At 36.1% G+C, this 21,098-nt stretch overlaps 1 protein-coding gene across 1 annotated transcript in view; it reads left to right on the forward strand.

Moving 5' to 3' along the window:
• Window positions 1-18,849, forward strand: part of FAM184A (family with sequence similarity 184 member A) — an 84,682-nt gene extending 65,833 nt beyond the window's left edge. The window contains exons 10-18 of the mRNA XM_009289125.2: window positions 3,216-3,428; window positions 4,596-4,749; window positions 5,166-5,293; window positions 7,564-7,748; window positions 8,245-8,391; window positions 11,366-11,483; window positions 12,188-12,292; window positions 15,973-16,175; window positions 17,921-18,849. Of these exons, the coding sequence (XP_009287400.1) occupies window positions 3,216-3,428; window positions 4,596-4,749; window positions 5,166-5,293; window positions 7,564-7,748; window positions 8,245-8,391; window positions 11,366-11,483; window positions 12,188-12,292; window positions 15,973-16,175; window positions 17,921-18,002 (1,335 nt within the window). The 3' untranslated portion in view covers window positions 18,003-18,849. The remainder of the gene's footprint in view (window positions 1-3,215; window positions 3,429-4,595; window positions 4,750-5,165; window positions 5,294-7,563; window positions 7,749-8,244; window positions 8,392-11,365; window positions 11,484-12,187; window positions 12,293-15,972; window positions 16,176-17,920) is intronic.
• Window positions 18,850-21,098: the final 2,249 nt, after the last annotated feature.

Here is a 21,098-nt window from a genome sequence, read left to right on the forward strand (position 1 = left end):
AACAAACAAAAAAACACCAACAAACCTGAGAGTTTATGGAAGGTGGTTAAATAGGAGCAGAGGTAATCTAAAGAAGCGTAAGAGTTACCTAAAAAGCACAGGGGAAAAATAGACCTCCAGACAGGGTCTGGTTTTCACTATGTGTAGTCTGGCAGAGAAACAGAAAATAAAGGCAAGGCTTACAGGTGAAAAGAAGGACCCAGGTAGGTATGAGGTTACAGAAAGGTGGGGGAAGAGAGAAGGGCCTAACAGTGGATGTGGGAAGAATTAGAGTAGATGGGGATGTGAGCAGATCAAAGGGGAGTTTAGGTAAGATAGACTTTTTTTTTTTCTCTCTTTTCCCCCCAGAGAAGGAAGATAATAGCACAGTGCAGTACCAGATGATGATACACAGATGAAAATTCAGAGCTGGCTATGCTGGCAGTTGCATGGTGCAAACTAACTGCATCAGTGGAGTGAGTTTCTAGGGTTGAAGAGAAAGAATACAATATGCGGTTGCGTTACTGGTTTGTCTGACCAGCATGGCAGCCCTGGCCATGGTATGCTGAAAGAGATGGGCCGAGAAGTTCTGGGGCTTCTGAGGAGACTAGAACCCCACGATACGCGAGGGAAGTTTTTGTATAGATAAGTAACTGGTTGAAAGATACGTATTAATACAGCGTTACCACAGCGAAGGTAGATTATCAGTGGAGTTACACTGATGTTCAACATATTTTCTATTGCAGGTTGTTTATGAATAAGTAAGGTGGGAAAGTTTGCAGCTTATAAAAAGTTATTCAGGGTGGGAAGGACAAAGACTGTCTGAAGAATTACAGAATAGCTGTGAAAAGCCAAGGGGCTTGGCAATAAAACGGCAGATGAAATTCAGTGTAGATAAATGCAAAGTGATACACAAGGAAGAAAAACAAATTCTAACTTCTTGTGTAAAATGACGAACCTTACCGTGATCTGTTACAACTAGAGAGTAGGTTTGGGGACTATGATGTATAATTCCATGAAAACATCACCTCAGTGCTCAGTAGGAGTCACAAAAGCAAATAAAACATTAAGAATATAGAAGAGAAACAGAGAACATAACATGTAAAACCATATAAATCACTATATAAAACCAGAGTTTACTCTCATTTTAAATACCTTAGGCTGTTTTGGTCTCCTAATCTTAAATAGTAGAAAAGTAGCAAAAGTAGGAGAAATGTGATGATAGATATGAAATAGCTTTCATACAAGGAGTGACTCATTAAGCCAAAACTGTTTAGTATGGAAAAGGGTGTAAGGAGGGAAATGATGGAGATCTACAGAAACATAAGTAGAATAGACTAAATGAAAAGGGAACTTCTTTTGACTCCTTTCTATTACAAGTATTAGAGCTCATCATGTCAAATTGGCACATCTATATGGAACTTGCCACAGGATATTGTGGATGCGAAAAGCTTTTATGGATTCATATAGTGGTTGTATTTAGTTAATATTTCTTCCATGAATTTGTATTTAATTAATATTTCTTCCATGAATTTGCCCCCATGTACCTCTTCTGGTTTAAGAAGGATTGCTGGATGCTGGTAGACTTCGGAGTCAAGATCCCTACATTTATGCCTTGGCCTTGTTTTCCCTGGGTAAACCAGGTTGGCCATTTCTGGAGGCAGAACAGGAGATCAGACAAATCTTTGGTCTGACACTGTACAATTTGTATGTGATAGTTATGTTTAATGTACTTAGCAAAAGGTTTTACATGTATAGTTCAGATTACAGAATGTAGTATAGGCCTCCACTATACTCCTTCAGTTGTAGCTAATCTGTTTCAAAGGTATCTGAAGTAAAATACTGTTGATATAGTATACTTAGAAGGTAGAGTATATATGCCCAGACACAAAGACCTGGTGAATTTGAAAAGCAATGAGCCCTGCTCATTTCATTCAAATTAATTTGCTTGTTTTGTTTTAGTGCTAATTTTCCTTTAAGTGTAGCTTTTTTTCTTTCAAATCTGCTTAAGCTCTGTCCTTCTGAAAAAAACCAAAACAACCCACATGTTCAACAGTAATGTTCATGCTGCAAGTTGTCCTTGGTATGCTGCTATTAATTTTTTGTTAAGTGGTGGGGTTTAATGTTCTGTATATCAATAAATTGATGTGCAATGTCGTTATTAATTTGTCATAATTAATTTTAAGATATGCTGAATCAAATGACACTATCAGAACTATGAATAGTTCAATTTTATGTAATGCTCTGAGACTTGAAAAGTATCCCTACTGATTCAAATTCTTGGTCACATGGCAATTTTATTTTCACTTCCTTTGAGTCACTGTAGCAAAATTCTCTTTTGGTTAAATCTTGTTTCCAGAATTGGAGGATATTTCTCTCGTGTTTGGCTCTAAAGGGAATACAGGCTTAGTATTTTCAGTCTGAAAAGATGCTATCTTATGTGAAGAACAAAGTATAACATTATTATAAAAAGAAAATGGGACTTTTTCAAGGAGTACAGTGTACTCTCTAATGTATTAAAATGCTTGTTGGGTGAAAAGCATCATTTGTAAAATCAGGTATTTCTAAGAAAATGAGTATTTGTGACTCAGATTGCCTAGATCTTAGATCTTGAAAACCAGCAGAAAAATCACTCTCATAGTATTACTGAGCTAACAAAAAAAGTGTGTGGGGTGCAAATGCATCAAGTGTAACATTTTTTGTGGTATAGAGTGGTATGCTACCACTTCTTTTTAAATGAGAAAACTACCAGTAAGATAGGACCATATCATATCAAAAGATACAAAAATCAATCGATCTCGATGCCACAGGCTATCCTCCCCTATCAACTGCAGGATTTTCCTTACAGAATTGATGTGATGTTCCCCTTAAGAATAGTTTATCTTAACAATCACGTTTGATTTCAGACCTTGATAGTGTCATTTTTATTGATCTTTATATAAAACCCAGACGTAAATTTTGATAATTCGGCCATGAAACACTGCGTTACAGGTAGTGCTGTAGTATGAACTGACAGATGTGATAACCCTTACAAAACTATTTAAATGTAATTATTATATCTCTGAGATATAATATTAACAACAAATTCAGTAGATGGATGACATTGCTTGTCTGTCTTTTAGTTAACGTTCTAGCCTTAAATTTCAAGTGTTTCCTTCCTTTGAATATTTCTTTTTTTTCAGAGTTGATGTTAGTGTTAATCACTAATGGGTATTTGCTGTTCTGTTGTGGGTTAGATCTCCTTACTGAAGCAGAATCTGGAGATGCAGCTTTCCCAGTCACAGAGCTCTTTGCAACAGCTACAAGCCCAGTTCAGTCAGGAGCGACAGAGGCTGACTCAGGAGATCCAGGAATTAGAAGAGGAGCATCAGCAAAGGCATAAGTCACTTCAGGAAGCCCATATCCTCGCCTTTCAAAACATGGAAGAAACGAAAGAGCAAGAACAAAAGGCATGTTCATATGGATACTCCGAATTATGTAGAGAATGTTGCCATTTTAGCAATTTATGTACACAGTTGGAATTAGTAAAGAAAAGTATCTGCGTAACTACTAAATTTCCTTTTCAGCTGATGTCTTATAGTAACATTTTTATCCAATTAAATCTGATTAAGACATATTGAAAATCATCTCTAATACTGGCATTGTTTCACGTCTTGCTTTATACCCTACCAGTGTATGCATATATACAGGTATATATACATATATGTAAAATATTATCAATGCACACGTTTCTTTACAGTAGTTTGACATTTTTAACCATAACATTTTATTCTAGTTTTGATTTGGAATAGGTTTCTCTGTATTTTCCATTATAGTTACCTAATTTCTTATGGTTTTTTGATATTTCTGATATTTCCTGTCAATTGACTCCTCTTGTAATGTATTTTGTATTTCCATTATGTTAAAAATTGTATAAACTATGTTCTGCAACTTGCAAGATAATTTTCATGTCCAGAACAATGTCACACCCAAGATACTGTTTTAAAACCTTGACTAAACCAGCTTTAAAATTGAAATTTTGGCAGTGCATGGTACTTAATAGGGTGTGTGTCTTAAAGGTTTTTAAGTTCAGGTCCAGAGTGTACCTTTGCAATCAATTTTCCCGTTGTCCCCACTTAATGTACTTTGGTTCACATCATAGACTGGTCTTGGAGCACACAAGGTGGATTCCTTTTGTTTGAAATGAAACTAGAAGATGTGCACCAGGAACATTATGCTTCATACACTTCAATAGGGAATAAACATGGGTGTCAATGGGGAGCAAAAATCCCCAAGTGTGTGTTGCGTGCACACTAGACCCATCTATGGATCTGCACCTTATCACGTTGCTTGCTGTTGTAAATATATCCACAGATTGTTTTTTTTCTCTTTTCTAACTGTGAGCAGAACAGAGTTTTTGTGCACAGGTAATCTTGATAACCATCAGCCACTGAAAAGAAAAAATACAGTAGTAGGATAACTTAGTGAGAGAAGAAAATATAAGCAATATTAGTGCATTTTTAATAATTTCTAGAGTACGCCAATGCCTGCTTTTTGTTGCCACTTGTTTATTGTTTAATATTTTATAAACTCCCTAAGCTGGTATAGAATAAATTTTGCCAATTTTGATTTCATAGGAATTAGAAGAACGTTTACAACAGAAGCACTCGGAAGAACTTCAGGCGCTGAAAGAAACACATAAACAAGCCATGGAAGGTTTCAAATTGGAGATGGAACAGGAACTTCAGACTTTACGATTTGAGCTGGAGGATGAAGGAAAAGCTATGTTAGGTACACTATTTTGAAATTTCCAAGTAGGTCCAAAAACATTATTTCTACTCATACAAATATACACGCACATATATGTTGGTACGTGTGTGTGTATTATAACACTGTAGTGTATCTCAGAGTCATTCAGTGTTGACCTAGTTGTTCCTCTTAAAATCAGTATAAACTTTAACAGGTAAGCCCAAACTGCTCACTTTTGAAAAATCTTACCCTTAAGTTTTTTTGGAAGGAGTAAGCGACCAAATTTCATGATGGAGACCGTTTCAGAAAGTAACAGGAATAGAACGACAGGACAGTTGCTTAGCTGATGTAAACAGCGTGTGTTAGGTCAGCAGCAATACTTAAGGGACCTGGACTGTTATTGTTAATTAATGTAAACATCTGCAAAATAAACTTTTCTTTTTGTTCATGGTAACTAGCTTCCTTGCGCTCAGAGCTAAATCATCAACATGCAGCAGCAATTGACCAGCTAAGGCACAACCATCAACAAGAACTGGTAGCTGCCAAAATGGAGCTTGAAAGAAGCATAGAACTGGGCAGGCGACAGGTAGGAGGCATTGCTGGCAACTGACTGTAAAATTGCATAATCGGTATTTGTTTTCTCTTAGCTGGAGGCAAGAACCGTTGTGAACAAACAACAAACATGTAATCCTTCAAAGTCAGCCAGCACCAGCAGATAATGCATCCCTACCAGTTTACCTGATCTTCCTTGCTTAGCTTTTTCTTCCTTCAACAAACTTCATTCGAAGCCCGGTAAAGGCTCTCGTATCAAAGCAGTTTCCTGTCAGAATTGGGCAGCCGTCTGGGAGCACACTGGCTTGCCGTGGGAGGAAAGCGCCCATTCTCGCAAAATTCTACCCGTCCTTAGGTCCAGCAGGACTTAAAAAGGAAAAAGCTGTTTCTCTCCGAAGCCTAAGCGATATGGCTAAGAAGTGGCTGCTTAAAACCAAATGATTGCTTCAAACTTAAGAGGTAGCTTAGTCTCTTTTTTTGTCAGGAGCCAAACTGGAAAAGATAAGTGAGCATCTAAAGAAAGCAGAGAAGAAGCCGTAACAGCTTGCAGCTGTTTCTTGAAAAAAAACACACCCAAACCCAAAAAACCAAAAACAAACCCCCAAATCCCAAAGCCGGTATGGACTACGTTTGCCTTCAGGAGCAAACTGATTCATTCACCTTTAATTTTATTTTTCACTTTATGCACAATCAGTTTTTCCAGTAGTAACTAAAAATTCAAAGCTTGATCTCTGTTGAAAGGAAGCCAGACTCCTGGAAATAAGAGGACCAGAAATTACTTCTTTATTTGCCTATACAATAGGCTTTTCAGGACTGATTTACTGATAGTCCAGCACCAAGGAGGTGGAGTGGTTTTAGAAATATATTAACAGAGGAAACAGGTTTAGTTGGACATAGCCTTTACACAAAACCAGAGACAGCCAAAGGTGAGCCCTTTTTTTTCCTCTTCCTTGCTGGTTTAAAAGTGTGATCACGAGAGGCAAAAATGTGGTGCTGTCAGCAGTGAATGAAAACATGCAGGGTTTAGGAGGATGTAGTTTCAGTCGTGTGTTGTTTAAGCCTAGAGTGAGACACCTAAAGGAAATGGCAGAAAAAAAAGAAGTTTAAATTACAAGAGCAAGTGTTTGATCCAACATGTGCCATGTACTTTTGGCCTCAGTACAACGATCTGCTAAGCACGAACTTTAGTTGTACTGAGGGCAAAGCAATTAATTGTGTTTTTCTGTGTTAGAATGGTCATCGGTTCACAGGATCAGAGCTGAACTAGATGCAGAGAGGTCTGAGCAGGATGATTGTATTTGCTACTTTTTGAGATATTTAAATATGTGGAAATAAATTTTCCACTGCTTTTTCTTATAACTTTAATATGGTCCTACTATAGGGAAGTAGAGAGTTATTTTTAAAGGTCTATTCTTAAAGATGTGCTATAAAATTCGTGCATTAGGATACCTTTGTATTTCCTGGATGCATGAAGACACAAAACACATTTATATGTAAAACTACTTTGAAATATCTGCTGATTTTCTATCTGTGCAAACTATATGGTCATTAATTATTGTGAAACTGTAAGAAGTAGAATAGACGGAAATGGAGAACTCTGAAAAATTGATTTTCTAAACTGAGGAGAATCATTATAAAAATCATTGCGATGGGTTCCAGATGAGTTTCCCAGATGTTAACTTCATTGAAATTTCTTATGCAAAAAGAATGACTTTTATTGATTTATTGGACACAATATAAACATTATTATAATATAAACTATTTAGCACGTATTCTGCTGTGATATATTTATTGATGACCCTTATATTTATATACACGTAAGATAGGAGACTTCTGAATCATAGTGTTCGTTGGTGCAGGGCATACACCTTGAGCTATTTTGTCCCATCGTATGGGGCTGTAAAGGGCAAAACAGTTTCTCTATATCGTCTGTTGAAGAGGTAGAAAATGCTAAATGCCCAGTCCCCTGGTTCTTAGCAGTATCTGGTTTTTTGTTGTATGTGTGGGCAAAAGGAAAATGCGATGAGCTACGCAAACTTTAACAGGCAACGACAATGAGAGGTTTTACATTTTCTTGCGAATGGAAATTGTTTGTTACATAACTTTGATTTCTTCTTTATTTGTACTTGTACACAATAAAAAGAACCTCAGTTTTAATTATAATCAGTGTCAGCATCAAAAACTGAAGAAATTGTCTATTGAATGGAAAATTCTGCTCAGCTGACATCTTCCAAAAGCAAGTATTGTGCTTCTGAGAGACAAGTCTGTTTAAAATACTTTTTGCTGCTGCTACTTATATCATAGGAGAAGGAATTTTTATGCCGAATATCAGATCTACAAGATGAACTGAGACACCGTGACCATCATATAGCTGAACTGGACAAAGAGATTCTGCATCTTCATGAAAATATAAGTGCATTGACCAAGGAATTAGAGTTTAAAGGGAAAGAAGTTCTTAGAATACGCAGTGAATCCAACCAACAGATCAGGTATGAATTTTTCCACTCTAGGCTCAAATGTGTATTGTTTCATGTATTGTTTTACTTAAGAAATTTTACCGTTTGCAGCTTTTAATTTATCCTCTTAATCAAGTGATGTTATATATCATTTAGTCATCTTTAGAAAAAGCTATGCCCATTACTAGTAAAGTTAGTGAATATTACCATACAGTTAAGCTGCATTTCAGTGATACAATTTAGCATATTTTAGTAACAGTCCACTCAAGTGTTGATTTTTGGGTTTTTTGGTTTTGTTTTTTAATTCATTATTTTTGTTTATTTAAAAAAGCATTAAAGGAGATGCATTTTCCATGAAATAAGCTAGAAGATTGGAAGACAGTAAGTAGTGGGTTTTGATGAATCAGTAATTCCTTTTGTGTTGTCTGATATTGTGTAAAAGCCATGAGAAGCATGGCAGAAAATCATGATGAACAAACAAGTCTGATTTTAGAATAACTCTTTTTTTAACAAAAAATAAATTAAACAGGATGCATGAGCAAGATTTAAGCAAGAAACATGAGAAAGAGCTGGATGTCTTGACAGCAGATCACATCAGAGAGAAACAAAGCATGCTGGCAGATTTTAATAAGACCCAAGAGCTGCTCAAGGAAATTAATTCAGCTTTACAGATTTCGTAAGTTTTGTTGCGTTAAAAAAATATGTATGTAGCTGCGTTTGAGTGAATAGTTTATTCTGGTGTCCATAAGTTGCTGAAGATATTGCAGAGGTGCAAAAACCCCAATCGAGTATGGGGCCTAATCTTGCATTCTTTAGGCAACACAATTCTATAAGCTTTAGGGGAATTTAGTGAGATAAATTGTTAGGGATTTGAGACTGAAAAATTTCAAGTAGGAAAGATATTAAATCTGTGCAGTTCTTAGAAAATTGGAGAAAACATTATTTCAAATGCTTTTTCTCAAACTTTAATACATCTCTTTTGAGAACACGAATTTCTTCAACAAGTTTGTAAACAGTACAATATTTGCTATTAAGAAGTCTGACTGTAGCACATGAGTGATGCAAAGATTTTCAGGTTTGCTAACGTAAGGAAAATTAGTGTCTGAAATGGCTTATATGAGCATAACAATAACAGAATACTTAGAGTGTCTCTGAGTCAAAATGCCGCCTGGGGTTAGATCACCTCTGGGCAGAAGTGGCGTAGTAGTGTGTCGTCTAGCCGGTGTTTTCCTGTCTTCCACATCCTTCATTCTTTATCTCTGTCTGTGATGTAACCCGTTTGGTCAGGGTTTCTGGCTGAGGTTTCATAGCGCATTGAGGGCTTCCTGACACAAAGTTGTCACTGAGGGATTTGTATTTGCAGCACAAAAAATTTATGGCAGAGAAAATAATTGGTTCTAAGTATACGATAGAAAACTTTTTTAAGTGAATATCAATTAAAAATGGACAATAAAGCCCAAATGCATCTAACTGTTTCTTGGTCATGAGCACTCAGAAATTGTCTTCAAATAAGATGGGTATAAAATTCTAGTTCTTACTCCCTTGTAATTGTCCACATGCACACTTTTGTGCCCTGATAAACATGGTAACTTGCCATTCAGTAAATTAGGTCTAAACTACCTCCTGTTTACTGCATTTATCTTGTATGGGAAACATGCCCATGAGCAGCCACCAGAACTAGGTTTTGGAACTGTTTACCCGAACTTTTTCTCCCATGAAGTTGTTTGTTTTTCAGTGTCCTGAAATCTTCTGAATCTAGTTGGTTCCCTACTCCTGGTTCTTGCTCAACTTAGAGCTGCAATGAAGCAGCCGCTGGCCTAAAGACAGCAAACGTTATGCAGGGTGCCCTGACCTGGCTTTCAGTGGGTTCTCTCTCTCTACTTACACTGAAGCAAGGAGCTGTCAAAAGAGGCAGCTATGTAAAAAAAACCAAAACAAACAAAAAAACCCAGAAGAGTTTTATGCAGCTATTTCAAAAGTAACTGTTTTCAGGTTTGGCCTCACCTAAAGCATGGCCTTGTGAACGTTTATGAAATGGAGAATCTATCTTACAGTAATTGAGAGTGGGTATCATTAATTAGGCTCTACAACTAGAATCTTTACATTACATGTCTCTTTGAAACAGGAAAAAAAACCAGTTCTCTGAAATATCTGAAAATAAAATGACAGCTTGCATAACTATGTACTATACTCTGGGGATCTGTATACAGTAGCTTAACCCAGCGTACAATGTATACACAAAAATTAAGACAGCTGAGCATAGTTTTGTTCTGCTGAGTCAAATGCCTTTTCTGCAAATAAAAAGTTATGTTGTTCACATTCATAATGTTTTATGTAAATACATTATATAATCTCAGATTATGTACAGGTTATTTGACAGTTATAAATATAATTTATATGAACTGTTTTTTCAGATGCAACTCAAAGTAAAAATCACATAACTGCTTCTGAAGGGAAAATATTTATCTAAAGCGAGAAATTATGTCTACTTCCAGGTGTCTTGTGGAATTAAGTTTGAGCTGACTTAGACACCTTAAATTCATAGATTTTTCTCAGGGCTTGTTTGGGATTTTTTTTTTTTTATTTCTTTTTTCATTAAGTTTGTGAAATTTCCTGAACCTGTTCTGAAACTTGGTTCACTAATCTACACGAGGGCTGAATATGTGCGACAAGTATTTTAGTAGTTTCCTTTGGAACAATGTTTAGCATCATAAGCATTATATTTATGTTTCAAAGAGGCAGTCATTTGAAATTGTCATGTCTTCAAAACTCGTTCTTTAAGAACCAAGGAGATTTATGCAGTTACTTGTACAATTTGTCTCTCAGTTGGCTTATTTCACTTCTCTCCTTTAATGCTTTCCCACTAGGCATTTCAAATATCCTCCTATTTTTTCAACATTTGTCAATTGTTACATTTCACTTAATCCAGTTATCCTAATACCCAAGTGTTACTGCTTTTCTTTTGCAGCTCATTCCTTTATTTCATCTCTAATGGTACTAAGTTGCTTTTGTGGAGAGAAATTAGTTACCTATTAGTCTTCACTATTCTTGGATATCTTTGTCCCAGTATGTTCCACATGAACTGAGGAAGACGGTGCCAGCCTTGTCTGTCTATCCAGTTTCTCCAGTATCACAAGCATGCATCTTTATTCAGAGTAGTCATCTATAAAAAGAACGATACTGTTTGTTTTCCTCATCAAGAAACTGAATTGCCAGCTTTTAAAATTTACGTTAATATTAAATATAATGCAATGTAGTTCCTATATTTTACATAAGAATCAATCTTAGCTATGTCTTCTGTAATTCTACTGTCCATATTATGGTTTTGAATGCCTTACTTTCAGTTTGACTTCCAAGAGGCCTTTTTCCAAACACCTAGTACTGCATGCACAAGAAGGATGTTAAGTTTTTGGAATTTTGCCCAGATTATTAGTTACTGGAGCAAAGGTTATAGTTGTTGTTGATTTTCTTTTTTTTTAACTAGCTAAGGTTGAATGATAACATAGAAATTAAATTACTTCAAGGTGATAAGAAAGTCATCTTCTGTTTTTACTCCCTGAACTCTCCTTTGTACTAATCAAAGATGTGACTATTCGCTCATCATTTAACACTGGATCAGGCTAAAGGGGGTATTCTTCTTTCCTATAAAGTTTAGAAGAAATGGAAGAAAAATATAAAAACAGAGAATCAAGACCAGAAGACCTGCAGCTTATTTCAGAACTGAAAGACCTAATTGCAGAGCGGGACCAACTCATAAAGAAATTGATTGTAAGACTTTTATGCTCTCTTGGTTTAATATCGTGACAGATATAAAAGTTAACCTAATTCAAAGTGTTTGAAATGTACTTAAAGAACCAATCCTACTAGCATGTTATTCATATTTTTTAACACCTTATTCGTGTGGTTCCAATGACTCATAATAGTAAAACTAATCAGATGCAGAGAGTTTTGCACAATCAAGCATAATACATTATTACAAAAAATATTTCAGTATGACCTTGATCAGACGCCTCCTATCTCCAATCCTGGAATAAGTCAGCCATGTAAGCCATATAAGAAATAGTCTCTTCTGTGACGTTTCTAAGACCAAATTTCCTGATCCACTGAGCTTCCCAAACTCAGAGCACAACACCCAGGCTCAGATTGGTCTGATTAGATCCTGATTCAGAGGCAAGAAGGAATGAGGAAATTCAAATTAGAGATCAGAAGTTAACTACACTGAGTCTTTCCCAGTCCATAATCCATTAGGCTATGCTCACTCTCAGGAGCATAGAGCTGCAACAGAACTGCATAAATAGAAATGATTTAGTATTTACATATAATAATATATAAAACATATTAAATATGAAATGCAATTTTTAAAATTACCAGTTTCTTTAGAAACATAAATTCGAGATCATTTTGTAGGCCGATCTGGCCACTAACTGATTGAAAAAGCATAAAAAGAAGTTTCTATTTGTTCTTCTTTTTAGGAGGACAAAAAGTTCTATCAGCTGGAGCTAGTTAACAGGGAGACTAACTACAACAAAATGTTTAATGCAAGCCCTAATGTTGGTGTTATTAATCCATTGGTGAAGGTATGTTCCATGGACTTCATTGCTAAAGTGAAGAAAAAGAAATCTAAACTTAGGATATAGTAAAAAGAAGTAGTATATGTGTATGTGTGTGCCTGCGTGTATACATGTATCACTCTTAAAAGACACGTTCAAAACAAGGAACATAGTTTTCCATTTGTCTCTACTTATTTTTGTGCAGGTTTGTTTCTTTTGTGTTGTTGAGAGATCCACTGATATTGTTGCCCTAGTTTGCTAGACATGTGTGACATAAAACACAGTTCCTTCTCACAAAACTGCAAAATCGAAATAGAAAAGTGCCCGAAAGGCAACAGAGGGCAGGACTGTAGCATATAATAGAGAACAGTGACACCCGTAACCGCTTTTAGTTTCATAATTTTTCTTGGTTATTTTGGAAAGTGCAAGGGCAATTTCATTTTTCAGGTGGTGCTCAGGATGGAAGAGCATTAGAAAGACAGAGGGAGAGGGGACACTAAAGGAAGGGAATAAGGGTAAAAAGGGGAAGGAGAAGAGTATGAGAAGGGCGTGGAATGAGTCTGAATGGAAACTGGAGTGACAAACCAGGTACGGACTGTGGGGGCAACAGGAGACAGAAGTCAGTCTCTAGCCTTCTCACTTACTGTCACCTTCTGTACGAGCGAAAGCACTTCAGTAGCAACCTTTTCCAGTTCTCTCCATCCTGCTGAATAGCAGCCAGTGAAGGCTACTGTACAAGCAGGCATAGTAGCCTCCCTGTCACTTCAGAAGCCAGCAGCATTCCTTCATGAGGAACATGAACAGACTGTGGTAGGGTACCTTAATTCTATTTCTTTTCACCACTTCAGGAGTAAGAATGAGTTCTCTGACATTTCCCTCCTCCTGGAGATAACCCATAGGTTATTTCACCTGCATTGGAAAGGGAAAAGATTTGTCCCAGCTGTACATTTCCTTCCTCCTTGAGATAACCCATAGGTTATTTCACCCGCATGGAAAGGGAAAAGATTTGTCCCAGCTGTAGAGGCGGAAGAACTTGGGAAGGTTCTGAAGCAGAGGGTAACCCAAGGGGCACAACATGAGCAGCTCTGATGCCTGAGAGCTTCAGTGATCAAGGCTCAGGCTCCGTTATTTCAAAGGAGGTCTGGCTCCGTTACTTGAGATCAGGCTGTGTTATTTAGCTAAGCCTTATTATAGTTTCCCGTCAGATCAGCGTATTTCCCACTTCTGCACAAGCTCTGCTGCAAATTGTCAATATTCTCCTACGTTTTTCAGGAGCCCAGCAGCTCTCACAAGCTTATCTGCAGATGCCTTACTTTTATGCATAACTGCATAAAAGAACTTAGTTTGGCCCCAGTAGAGACAATACCAGGACTGCCAGACGCAACTTGAATGCTTTGTTTTCATGTGATAAAGGTTGTTTGAAAATTTTGGAAGTTTGTCTGAACCGCTCATTTATAAAAAGATGTAAATGTAACCATCAAGTATATAAGCTTGTGTTTTGTGTGAAATCTGAAGTATTTGGGAAAAGTACTTCAACATCAGATTTCCATAGTGATGATTCATATATTTTTTATAATATGCTTCTATCACTTAGAACTGTTTAGACTTTAAAACCACCTTGTACACCAGAACATTTTGATCTCTCATTTCATGAGTTGTGGACCATGTTACTTTGTCAAAGCACGTACTGTGTTATTGGAGAAAGAATTACAAAGAAACTGAAAATCTCATTCTCTTTTCTTTTTTGTAATAAAAAGACAGAATTTATGAGTTACTTACAGGCTTTGCATATTAATGCAAAATTACAGCCATTGCAGTATGTATTACAGCTTCTCTAGTTTATGCAATGGATCTGTTTAGTATCACATTGTTACATCTGAAGTTTCTTAATACTTTGCATGAATTTCATGGAAACAATACACACAATTTTGCCTTTCCAGATTTGACTGCTTCAGAAGCATAGATTGTTTGATAGAGAATAAGATATAAACTGTACTATTTTTCTATCTTATGTGGATAATATACATTTTCCAAAAATGAGCCACCTATGAAGCACACAGATTTAACTACAGTGTTTAACACACAGTCTTAATTACAGTGTATATTACCTTGCAGATGTTTTTTACGTACAGTTTGTTACTTTTACCAAACTATTTTTTCCACCATAATGTTATTTCTTGCTTCTTCAGCTACTACAGAAGTAGTAAAGTGTATGGGACGATCTTAGTTTAATCCTTTGCAGCTAATGATCTTTCACTGTGATGCTTAAAAGACTTTCTTTTATTACAGCTTTCTGTTAAATTGTTGGGGTTTCTTAATTGTATTTTGACAAGCACATCCACCAGTGTGGCTACAATTAGTAGCATTTGCATCTGCCAGCCCTGGAGAGGTCAGGCACTGAAATCAAAGCTAGCAGAGAGCTAAACAGAAGAACGTCCAAACAAACAATAGGACTCTCTGTCTGTCTCCCTTTGAACTTGTGCCCACCCTTGAACAGAGCAGCTCGTCTGTCTCAAGTGGAATTCTGCTGGAAAATATTATATGGAAACAACATGAGATTCCACTTGTCTTTCACTTTATTTAGTTCAGATTTGTGTAGTCCATAAGCCCTTGAGGAAGGGTTTTTTCTCCTAGCTGCTTTGTTAGGGTTGCACATATGTAATTGAATGAAAGTATTTATTATATATTCAAAAAATACATAATTCATGAGAATAAATGAATCCATTCAAAAAATCCTATTTTTGGAAATAAGGCTTTTAAAATATTAATATTGTATTGTGGACTTGGAATATTTGATAGAAGTCAGAAAATACACATGGCGTTCTGTCACATAGCTGTTTTTAAAAAGCTGTAGAATTATTTGAAGCATCCTTCTACATTAAAATGTCTATAAAAGTAGAGAGGATAAATGTGTTATGGAGAGTAAAATAGTGATATAAAAATAAAATAAAATTCTTCAGTATTTTGAGTCCTTTGAAATGCTATCGGTAGGAGTATAGAGAGTATTAAGAAACGAAAAATGTTCAGTTGTGCCATCTGGTGTCTGGAAGTGGCAGCTGTAGTAGCATTAGAAGCCTGGCCTTTTCCTTGTGCAAGAAACTGAACTCCTACACAACAACCTTTTATCTTTAGCAGTACTGCTATTATGCTTGCTAGCTATGAGGGCGTAATTGCTTTGAAAGAAACGTAGCTGCTTTTCTGGGTTCCATGTTCCAGTTACCAAAATGTGCCGCAGTGATGGGGTGAAACCTGTTGGAGAGATTCACTTTTTTCGTCATTGAAATTTGCTGTAATTACATTTGACAGCAGAGCTGTTTCACTGATACCAAGAAAAGATTTAAGTAAACATGAAAGGTTTAACAGACTAAATGACAATTTTGTGGAAAACTTCCTCTCTCCAATGTCTTAAACAGAGCAAAATGCTACATTGGAAGATCTCATATAATATATTCATTGATTATTACACTAAGTCTTAATAACTTAATCATCTTGATCAGAAATTTGATTTTTCTGTGAAAATTTGCAGTGTTCAGTTCTGGTCAAAGCAAACAGTAAAACTACAACTGGAAAAAAAGCCCAATCTGTCCCAATTGCTCTCCTTCAAAAAAACCCCCCAAACCAGCCATCAATACAACTTTTAAATTTGCAGATTTCCTCATCTGTCCTGGTGCAAGAAGCCTTCCTTACATTTGTTATTTTTAATGCAGCAAAAGAAGAAGAACGATAAATCAACAAACAGGTTTGTGAGTGTCCCCAATCTAAGTGCTCTGGAATCTAGCGGAGTGGTGGGCAATGGACATCCTAACCGCCTGGACCCCATTCCTAACTCACCCATCCACGATATTGAGTTCAACAGCAGCAAACCCCTCCCCCAGCCAATGCCACCCAAAGAGCCCAAGACGTTTTTGAGGTGAGCACTGCCTCACCAATCTTTTTTTTTCCTTTTTTTTTTTTTTTTTGCTTAACTCAGGAAAATTTTGCATTCCTATTGAGCTGAATCCCACTTGCTTTATGAACCTTTCAGAGGTACAAGTACTCATGGCATTTTTAATTTTTACATTATATTTGTAACCTCTTTATAGTATTCCTTTTTATTGTAGACCTTGTTGAAATGTGAAGTATTCTCTCACTTTTTCATGTCTTGAACTTTGAAAACCTCTTTAGATACTTTAACAGAATTCATGTGCTTCCAGTTGTTTACATATATGAACAATTGTTTTAAATGTTGGTGTTATTTACCGATTGTCATTTAGGAATTGATACTAGCACAGAACTTCTTTTATTCGGTATTATTTGATAATGGTTTTTATGTAAGAAAACTATTTTCTGTGCTACATGAATGTTTTGTGTTTCCCCTTTCCTCACCTGTATCAAATTGTTTCATAGGAGTAACCTCACTACAGCAACAGGAAACGTGCATGCTTGGACGCTTAATGCTGAGCTTCTGGTGATCAAAACCAGCATTAAAGTCTCAAGTAATTCTCTCACAAAATAATATAGTGAATTGAGTAAATTAAAAGTGGCACTTTAGAGGCAGGATTTTCATCTTTTGGCTTTACGTGCCTACGTACTAAATGCACTGACGTGCTGTACTCTGTATTTAGTAGGTGCTGATCTCTTACCTCTAAGTTGGCAACTTAAAGCAATGTGTAATTACCAGTTCCACAGTTGGTTGTTTACTCTCCCTTTTGGTTTAATGCGAAATACCACATAGCTAGCAACTACTAATTATAAAAGGAAACAAATAGTAGAATCTAAAATAGATAAGGGAAAACAGTCTATTTCAAGAAAACACTTTTTAAAAAAAAATACTGTTGCTTATTTTTTCCTGTGCATGTGTGCTGTGCATGAGTGTGCTCAGATATCTGTAACATGCATGTGCATGAACTCATGGACTGTGATGCTGGAGTTTCCATTCCAAATTATTTTGTGCTCTGTATTATCCAGTAACACAGTAGGGATTATTTTATTACTGATTTTTATTGACAAAGGAACTTAATTGTGTAATTAAATTTAAATGAGATTTAAGTATTCTCTCTTGCTCATCTTGTGAGAATTTCAAGTGTTCAAGGGGGAAACAAATCTTGTTTGCAGTGCAGCAGTTTCTTTTTTCCTAGTATATTAGCATATGTTAAACATGTGCATGAACAACAATGCAAGTGATATTTGTGATCAGTGTTAAGTATTAAAACAGTGTGTATTTTTGTTCAGTTGCCAGCCAGTCTTTGTGAGCACATGTCTACAAATATGATGCCCTCATCATATTTTTGAAAATTTACTTTACCACAGGAAAAGGATGCTAAAAGAGGACCTTCTACAGTCACGCTTTTCCAAGAAAACCCTTTTTATTCTTCTTGAAAACCTGCAGCTGTTTATGAGATTTTAAATTACGTTTTCCAAAATATTATTTGCCCACCCTATAATGTGGCTTCTGAACTGACTTGTCCGTGCTGCTGATGCTCTCCAATGGAGTGGATGATCACAGATTCTATAGGGAGAAATTAAATCATGTCCTGAGGCACACTGATAATTAACCCATGGAAAAACAGACTGTGTTCTTTGCTGAATATTCTCTGTGATTTTTCTTCTCCTAACGTTTGTACTTTTTGTGTCGTTGTGGGATAATTGTTGTTTTTTTTCTTTCTGTGAATTTAGCCCTCCTCAGACTGACGCTTCACCAGTGGCTTCACCAGATCCACAACGCCAGGAGTGGTTTGCCCGATACTTCACGTTCTGAGAGATGATTTGTTTTTGCGGCACAGCGTGATGTGGACTGTTTATAAGAGCATGACCTTAAGTAAACCCTCATGTGAACAAGCATTCCTGTAATTTGTCAAACACTGTGAATGAGAAAGTATTTGTCTTTCTGATTTGAAACTGCACTGTATTTCATGTTATATTTGTGGGAATCACTCGACATGGTACTATATAATGTGTGTAATTATAACTATTATTTTTATTTAAAATGGAAGAATCTTTAAACTTTGTAATTACTACATAATAAATTTTGGTAGAACAAACATAATGCTTTCCCCCTTTTTCCTAGAAATGTGTTTTCTTTGATTTCAGGTAAGGCTTTTCCCCAAAAAGTAACGTAATTGCATGGCTACTATAAATACAATTTAAATTGTAAAAGGAAAAAATACATGTATCTCACTCTCTCTCCAATTTGGGCAGGATATGTATCATGTGTCCCAATTCTATTCCATTACTTTATAGTAGTTTAAAAACTGTCTCTTTCTAACATTTCAAAGGAAGAATGTGAAATAAATCAAAACTAGTGTAGCTGCTAGCCTTCAGAGCAGAGTAATTTTGACAAGAGGACGAAAAAAGCCACAAACCAGGAGCTGTTCACTGGGGGGGGGTTGACTCCTTACCTGTTGCTCATGAGATTCTGCCATCTAGTTATAATCAAACATTATCATTGAATTTAAGCAGAAACTGTTCCCACAAGTTACACATTTCTTTTATGAATATTAACAAAAACAAGCTTGAAGCGGTTAGAATACTGTACTAAGTATCTCTGCATAAATCAAGAATCTACATTTTGAGCATATAGCCCTGCTTTGGCTAAAATTCATGTCTGAAATGAAAAAAAAAAAACCAAACCACCAACTGACCACCCAACTTTTTCCCATTTATACATACTACAGATAGAGATCTTTCATTAAAACTTAATTACCTTCCCTTGTCCATATTAAAGTTTTTTCTTCTTCTTAAACTGATATATGAAAATGGTTTTTCAGCTACTGAGCATGATTCTCCAATCTACACCTTTTATGATGCCAGTGTTGGTCGAGAAATTTGCTGCAGCATATAGAAAACTAGAGCTTATTGTCTCTTTTATATTTTTTCATTCAAAGATCACCACAAAGTAACTCACACTGGTAGTCTCAGGGAGAAAATTGTCTCTTTGTTTTATGAATGTATTTTTAAGCCGAATCTCTTATCTTTTAAAAGCAGGAAAAAAATGTTTGAGTTATTTGAATAAGGTTTTAGTTAGCATATGCAAAGGTCTTGAACTTTAATATTTCATCTGAAGCCCTAACTACATCCTTTTTTCGCTATATGCACAAAGGTAAATACCCAGATGAAGATACTTGCTAATTACAATGAGTTTTATATGTAGTATATGTATAAATGAAAAATTTGTATGTTTTCATATAAACAATATAAAATCTTCTAAATGAACATTTTAAAACTTCTATCCTTTAATTCAGCTTGAAAACTCCACTGAAAGCTGTATTCTGGTGATGCTGCCGTGGATTAAAGATGTATACAGCAGATTTTCTGTAGCTGGTGGACTCAACTGTAGGTATATGCAACTTTTTAATTTTAGAAGAAAGCCATATTGGGCAAAATGTCAGATTTCTTGGCTGTTACCCAAAATAAAATACACTAGCTCATTTTGTTATAATGTTCTGAAGTGCGTGTTGCGTATTTTTTCTTGCATGCTTTGCAAGGGCTCAGCCTTTCTCCCATCCTCCACTTCATTTGTACATTTTTACATATGGACTTAGTAACTGAACAGTAATCCGAAGACGGTAATACCTGCATTTATTTTTACCTATTCAGTAAAAGGTGTGCCCATTGTTTTTTTGCTAGTAGGCATTTGTCTTTTGGAAGGGAGAAGAAAGTTAAGAAGCACTCAGTTACCATGTCTGCCACACTCAGCAGCTGTTCCACTACCAAATCAGTCTCTTTCTTAGAAACAAAGATCAACCAAACAAAAAAAGCCCAAAACCAACTGGAAGAAACCAGGAGAAAATTTATTTTCTACCAAATGGCATTGAGAACTCCGTAAAATGTATTCCTAAAAAAAAGTTAATATCTGGCATTTGGGATTAATACAGGAACTTGCATTATTCCTGTATTAATACAGGAACACAATGCCATTGTGTTCCTAATCTTCGCAATATCTGGTATTCTGGAAAAAGCTAAAAGTGCACGTGTTCTTGAGTCCAGTTGTGCAGAGAGTTCTGCAAAGTCTCTGCTCACACATGCATGCAGTCTTTCCTAGCTCAAAAGACAGCTCCAAGTAAGGAGGTACAGAATTAGCGTGAAGTTGCAGAGTATTATTTACAATGGTGAGAAAATCTTTTGGCTCTCGGGAGCTCTCTCTCTGCACTCTGACACATTAAATCTCATTATCAGCACTTAGTGTAACTAATTCCCCTGACCCTTTAGTTTTATTCAGAAAGAACAATGAAAGGTCAAAGAGCAAACAACAAAGAATGTAATATTTTAATCCTTACTGTGTTCTCCTATGGAAGAAGGAAGTAACAGGCTATACTTGATACAGGGGCAAAATGCCCAAGAATCCTACATTTCGTCAGAATGTCATCGTAATAATCAGTCTTAAGGTCAGGTTTGGCCCTTCAGTCTGGATTGCTCCATTTACTTCTGTGGTAAGAGTTTGAATGCTAGTGAATTTTCCAAGTTAGCAGAAAACTGCTCTAGCTGACCCATCTGACACCATCTCATAGCACAGAGTAGAATTATGTCCTGAGAACTGCATGGCTTTTTTTCTGCAGCAGGAATTGTACCCAGAAGGTAAACTTGGAAAAAAAAAAAAAGAGCCCAAAGATGGCTGAAAACCAAGCTGCAATCAGTGCCAACACAGAAATCGCTTTATCAGATTTGACTTCTTCCTTTTGCATTTTTTCAGTTACTTCAGCATACGTGTACTATATTTACCTGAGACTTCAAGGAAAATATTAGTCCTATGAGAAGTACTGGCAATAAATCACATGGGTCAATATTATAGAATTTTTAACATTCTAATTTAGTCTAAATAAATTTTCACTTCTGTTTTTCTCATGATCTTTTATTT

This window comes from Aptenodytes forsteri, unplaced genomic scaffold, assembly GCF_000699145.1.
Source record: "Aptenodytes forsteri isolate BGI_AS27 unplaced genomic scaffold, ASM69914v1 Scaffold217, whole genome shotgun sequence".
NCBI lineage: Eukaryota > Metazoa > Chordata > Aves > Sphenisciformes > Spheniscidae > Aptenodytes > Aptenodytes forsteri.